This window comes from Chenopodium album, chromosome 18 (genome assembly GCF_948465745.1).
Source record: "Chenopodium album chromosome 18, dcCheAlbu1.1, whole genome shotgun sequence".
NCBI classification, from domain to species: Eukaryota; Viridiplantae; Streptophyta; class Magnoliopsida; order Caryophyllales; family Amaranthaceae; genus Chenopodium; species Chenopodium album.
The window spans coordinates 49,779,820-49,786,750 of NC_137851.1; the positions used below are offsets into that span (position 1 = coordinate 49,779,820).

Genomic DNA, 6,931 nt, shown 5'->3' on the forward strand with positions numbered 1-6,931 from the left:
ATCAGTTCATCTCTTTCAATGTAAAGAAACGAAGAGTCACAACACCTCACAAAATCCATCCAAATTCAATCAATTCCTTCCTCTTGCTTCCTATAAAATCATGTTTTTACAGAAGAATAATTATAATACCCATCTCCATCACTACCAATTAAAAAAAAAACAAAAAAATCAAAAGAATAAAAAATGGCTTTTGGAAAAAAAAAAGCAATGATTTCCCAGAGAAGTCCTAGCCCTGAACCACAAGATCCGATTAGTGGTGAAGAGCTTAGTGGTGGTGGTGATAATGAAGAGTTATCAGGGGAAGATCATTCAAGAAAAAACACAAAGCCCCTACTAAAGGAAGTTACTTTCTTAGGTTCAGGGAAAGGAAGAAATCCAGGAGGAACAAAGCAATTCCAATGCAACCATTGCAAAAAATCATTTTCTGGTTCATATACTAGAATTTTCAACCATTTTTTTGGCCCTCCACCTGGAAAACCAGCAGGAATCACTCGATGCCCAGTGATTTCATCAAGCCGGGAAAAACTTCAAAAATTGAGAAAGAGAATAGAAGATGATGAGAAAGCAGGTTTATCACCATCAATTACTAAATCCACTATTAGTAATAAAGGTGCAGCAGCAACCGTTAAGCCCATAGTGGAAGCTTTTGGTACTATGGAGAGACATCAAGTTGATCTTGCAATTACTAAAGCTTTGTGTTCAAATGGAATTCCATTCAATGTGTTGAGAAACCCAGATTTCATTGCCATGGTGAAGGCAATTAATCATGCTCCAAGTGACTATTCTCCACCTCCGTATGACAGAGCAAGGACTACTTTATTGGATGATTGTTACCGGGAAGTTGAAAAGGAATTGGCTCCGGTGAAGGATACTTGGACCAGTCAAGGGACTTCTATAATATCCGATGGGTGGACAAATGTTAAGCATCAACCTCTCATTAATGTTGTGGCATCCAATAGCAGGGGCTCCATGTTTATGTATGCTGATAATTTTTCAGGCGTAGAAAAGACGGGGAAGGAAATTGCAGACTATCTTCTCAAATCAATTGATGAAGTTGGGCCTTCAAATGTCCTTCAAGTAGTCACCGATAATGCAGCAAATTGTAAAGCAGCAGGGAAGGAAATTGAGAAGGTACACAAGCATATATTTTGGAGTCCATGTACTGTGCATACTTTGAATCTTATATTTAAAGATTTTGCTAATGTTTTCCCATGGATGTTGAACACTTATAAAAAGGGGAAAAACATAGTAAAATTCTTTCTAAATCATGATCAAGCACATGCTATTTTTAGAGCCCAATCCGGACTTGAGTTATTAAAAGTTGCTAAAACACGATTTGCCTCACATTATATTTTGTTGAGTCGATTACGAGAATGTAGGGAAGCCCTAGCAACCACTACTGTCCTTAGGAGTTGGAAAGATTGGGTAGGGAAAGGAGATGAACGTATAAGGAATTTAGGGGCAGAAGTTGCTTTGACAATAGCTGATGAGGAATTTTGGGATGAGGTTGATAATATTCTTGCTATTACTAAGCCTATTTATTTAATGATAAAATTTGCTGATGGTGAGGGACAAAAAATGGGTGAAGTTTATGAAAAAATGGATTGTATGATAGGGGAAATTGGTGATATCATGAAAAATAATAAACATGTAGAATATAGAGATAAAATGCAAGAAATTTTGATTGCTCGTTGGGAAAAAATGAACATTCCTATGCATTGCTTAGGTTTTGCCCTCAATCCTTTCTATTATGATTCAAATTATTTGACTTCTGCTGCCCCTGGTGGAGTTGAGAGAAGGGCTCCTAATCTTGATAGAGAAGTGGTTTCGGGTGTTCTTGAAGCATTTGATAAAATCGGAGAGGATGTGCATGAAAAAAAAATTATTACGTGAACAGATGGCCAAATTTCAGCAAAAAGAAGGAATTTTTGGGACAAATGCATCTAAGATAGATGCTGTGACTATGTCACCAATCTCATGGTGGTCTACATATGGTTCCGAAACTCCGGAGTTGGCAGAGATAGCTGTTAAAGTTTTATCACAGCCAATTACAAGTTCTTCTGCCGAAAGAGTTTGGAGTACCTATTCTTACATCCACAATATTAAGAGAAATAGACTCAATGCTCTCCGTGCCGATAAGTTGGTGTTTATCCACTCTAACTTGAGACTTATCTCACGCTTCACAAAAAGCTACACAAATGGCCCTTATAGGATGTGGGATATCGACCCCGAGAGCTCTTATATTGAAGATTCAACCTTAAGAATGGATGACATAAGGTGGGTGCTCATTGAGGATAATGCAACTAATAAGAGAAAAAGAAGTTGACATAGCTGCTAGTCATACTTAATCAGTTTATCTTCTGTAGTTCTGTTCTTTGGTTTTTTTTTTTTTTTTTTTTTTTTTTTTTTTTGTTAAATGTAGTTTTTTTTATGCAATTTGGAGTTCAGACTCTTTAGAGTCTAGAAATATTAGATTGCTGTACTGCTGTAGTGTTGTTTTTAATTTAAGTTTGAAGTTTGATGTTTGAACCTTTAATTTTCATTCTTGGTTGCTATTGTTAATAGAATCAGAGTGTTATTTCAGAAAAAAAAAAAAAAAAAAAATAGAACATTCATGCTGAAATAATCTACCTAAAATAGTTCCCCAAAAATAGCCCAACATTCCAGGAACTTTAGACCTCACGTTCCGCGTTCCCGTCCCCGTACCACGTTCCAAAACGTTCCACGTTCCGTGCAACGTTGGTAAATGTAATGAGCAACTAATTTGGTGCAATTAATCAGTGAACAACAATCTTTTGGATCACAATAAAGCTTGCCTTTTTATTTCTTTGTTCAAACCATACATAATAAAAGCACACCATGTATATTAGCCACTATCCATATGTGGTTACAAAACTTGTAGCTAGTCATGGAGTTAACTTGCATTCTACTACCATTACATAGCCCTAAAACAAAACTACATTGCATAATTTTTTTCCACATACATAACAACCAATCCAATTGCAACATAAACAATCTTTTCCCAACCTATCTTATTACCACCATTCTTCAAATCCATGGCTGCCACCTTGTATTTCTTCATTAGTTTCTGGATCTGCTGCACTAGCCTTACATTTTGATCTTGGCGTAAGCTTACTTCTTGTTTTAAGGTGGCAATTTCACCCTTTAGCAGTTTTTTCTCTAGCACTAATTGATTAGTTGTGGCTCTCAACCACTCAACCATCTTTATCAATCCACTCAAAATATTTGCACCCACGCCTTCCAGTTGCAGCATCGTAGAACTTACATGCCATAAACTTCCTTCCCGGATTAGTGCTTGTCCAGGATGTCACCATTTTTGGAGGAATTCCACAATAGCATTTGCTTGGGTAAGGGTGAACTGAATGAAAATAAGAGTTCGACATTCTGCAATTGACAAATTCTAACAGAAATTACAACCAATAATCCTTAATTCGTAACCCTAGGACAACAATTTTGAATTAAAATCAACAAATTCTCCCAATTGCAAATTATCCACAATTTATAAGAACCCTAATTTTGCTTTTTTTTGCTAATCGTTAAACCCTAGTTGCAAAATTCATAATTAATGGAGTGAAAGAGATGAGTTACCTTTGAATTGCAGACCAAAATTCTTTTCCCTTCTTCAATTTGGGATTTTTAGACAAAATTTGATTTTTTGAGGTTCGTTTTTGAGAAGTAGGAGAGGTTGGGGTTATATATACGACACTCAGTAGTTTTTTTGGAGGGAATTCAACAGTTAGGCCCCACATGCCGGACTTTCTCGCCGGAAAATGCAAATGGGTAGTGCTACTCTAACTTTTTAAATTGAGGGAGTAGTTTTTTTGATAAAATTTTTTAGTGGGTAGTTGTTAACAATTACCCCTATTAAGCCTTTAGTTCCTGGACATTTTTTCCTTGATTTTATGACATGTTCTGTTTAGTTGGTTGAGAGTAGTGGTGTTAAGGCCAAGCAACACATGAAGTTTTTCTTAAGCTAAAACGGTCTATAAATAGCTGGTTATTTCAGTTGGAAAAACTCACCCTTGCTCAAATATATTTCATCTTTTGTTTTCTTTAAAAGAGTTAAGAGTCCTATCAGTGAATTAGAGAGTTCTTATGTTCTTATTCTAGAGTTAATTCTTTCGAGTTGTATTTTGGGGAATTGGGAAGTTTGAGTGAACTTTTGTTTTAGCTTTGAGTGACGCTAGGAGAAAGAGAAGCGAAGAGTAACAAGTTGGGTGACTTGTTACTTGGGACTTTGAGTTTGTTGAGAAACTTGAAGCAAGAGACTTCAGCTTATAATAGGTCATTGCCCTATTCTATTGAAGAATCTTTTCCTAAAATCCCTTGTGGTCATGGTTTTTCTCCTTGTTTAGGGCGAAAAAGTTTTCCACATAAAATATCTCTTGCACTTTAAGTTCCTTAAGCTTAGTTGTTTTTATTTCCGCAAAAAGTTTGACAAATCTGTCATACTACAATTCAACCTCCCCTTCTTGTAGTATTCATTGAAATAACACAAAGATATATAGGTTGGGAATGAATCTTTGTTACGAGTATAAGGGCGCAATTGTACATGAGAAAGGAGTAACATGTTATAATTTGCTAAACTAAAAAGGGGATTGAGAAACTCAATTGACAAGAGTTGTTGGAGAGAAGTTTCATCGCCTTGGGCAGCGCTTGTATATGAGTTGTTGTTTAAAAAAGAAAAGATGGAAGTATATGGTTAAGAATTGAACAAGGTGACGAAGAAGACTAAGTATCTTTAGCAAAAAGCCAATGATTTATTCGATTAATTAAAAAGAGGAAGCAATATTTTTGAATATAGATTGAGGATTGAGGGAAAGGACATTCCGAAAGCAATATTTTGGACGTTGTGAGTTGAGTTTAATATTATACCTTTGGGTTGATAAATACACTTGTAATTATTACGGACTTGGGGAATCGAGTGTTTTAACCATTTGAGATAAAGTCAATTGTATGCTAAGGTTTTGAATGTACTAAGTATGTTTTGAGTGCCCATTGATAAGTTGCACGTACTGATGAGAATAAGGAGATCGACAAATACTGGACTAATGATTATATAATACTAAGTCACAAAATTAATCATCTGATTTTATTAGAGGACCTAGTTGTATTAATTTTATGAGTCACAAGTTAAAACGTCTAGTGATAGCAAATGACCTCTTCGAAAATTCTCTGTCGTGGCCTGAAACGCATCATCTACTATTTGATAACAATGGAATATTTCTATCAGATAGAGTTTCTTTCACCAAAAACAAAATGCAAGAAAGTCTCTTTATTGGCCAGTGGCCACCATAGGCCATAGAGAGACTTAAAACCCTTGTTGTAGGACTTGCAATAATGACTTGTGACACCCAAATGCAATATCTTACAATAAGTACCCTTTGAGTTCTGCCTGGCCTTAGTTTTATGACCTTAGCAGTTGAGCTTAGTAGTTAGCATCAGAAATCTCACAATTACAAAAGAGGACAGACAAGAACTAGAGGTGTATAAGTACTCCTTTCTAAGATAATGGTCACGCTTTCCAATTCCGCCAAACACAAAAATCATGTAAATGAAAGTCACAGGCATATCTATAGAGCATAGATCATGTAATCAAAATTACTTGGATTAATTATTGGCCTAGAACCTAAGAGGAGCTCTACTTTGAAGTTTCTACAACTTCCCATGATTTCCTCAATGCAATTAAGATAATTCGTAATTTAAGTGCATCCGACGTAAATAATTCATGAACACAAAAGCTAGCTGAATTAATTGAAAAATAAATAAAATTAGTTTTCTAGCAAGCAAGCTCGCTGGCCATTACCACATGCAAGTTCTCTAGTCTACACTACAAGTGATCTAACTTCTAGATGAAGCTAAGGAAACCTAATTGAAACTATAAAGATAAACACCGGTGACTCACCCAATCTGGACAACAACAGCTTTTGAGGAACTTATCATGTACATAACCTTACTATTACTCAAACAAATGTCTTCAAACAATAAAAAAAACAGAAACATCAAGAATCTACCTTCACAATTAGACTCAGATTATTGTTAGCATTGCAAGCAGCCTCACAATAAAATTTCGCCGTACAGGCTTATCATTCACTTGGCATTCCAAGTGCTAACATTAAATTAATATGCTAACCAAGTACTAGGTTGCTGGCAGTTCTACTTCAAACAACACTACAGAAGCAACATTAAATTAATATGTGTAACTAACTTACCTCTTTGCCATGGTTCAGGCTTCCAGCTACAACACACCAAAAAAGGTACTTAGTATATGCATGGGTGTTACACCAAACAACCTTTTCATACAACGTATTACATCATGTACACTCTTTTCAATCTATGTTCTTTACTACTGAGATTAGTTGAGTATACCTCACAATAAACTTAAGAGTCACATCATAATAATATTATAGAATACAAACAACATAACTTCCATGGCATACATGTACAAGTAAAGCAAGTCCTGCAAATAAATTCAAACATAATAGATAACATTTTCTCATAAAATAGAAATGGAAATAGTCATAGAAATTTGTCTTCACAGTCTACAAAATTATTCATTACAAATAATATCAAGCCAACTAAGTTCACAAAGTGTTGGTTATGCTAAACTAAGAAAGCCCTTGCAACCATTTAAATTAATGCCGTGATAATTTCACTATTCATAATGAATTTTTTTTTTTTTAAAAAAAAAGACAGATATAAGACGAGAAAAGGAACTGCCAGTGCAGATACGATAATGCTTAGCACCAAAGGAAGAATGGTATAGAAGCAGCAACAAATGCTACATCCATAACTCCTATAGATGCTATTGTTAGAGAAGTAGCCAAATTGAATTGAGTCTTGACTAGCCTACGACGGTGATTTGGATACGGCATAAATAAATATACAATAATAACTGCCACTAAAAGAG

At 35.2% G+C, this 6,931-nt stretch overlaps 1 protein-coding gene across 1 annotated transcript; it reads left to right on the forward strand.

The window, feature by feature from the left end:
• Positions 1-207: 207 nt before the first annotated feature.
• On the forward strand, positions 208-1,893 carry LOC145592314 (uncharacterized). The gene has a single exon (XM_081648757.1). The coding sequence runs from the start codon at positions 208-210 to the stop codon at positions 1,891-1,893; it is 1,686 nt and encodes a 561-aa protein (XP_081504883.1).
• The last annotated feature ends 5,038 nt before the right edge of the window (positions 1,894-6,931 follow it).

Excerpts from the sequence above, each read along its gene's own strand:
- LOC145592314 (XM_081648757.1), top strand. The coding sequence starts at position 208 with ATGATTTCCCAGAGAAGTCCTAGCCCTGAACCACAAGATCCGATTAGT.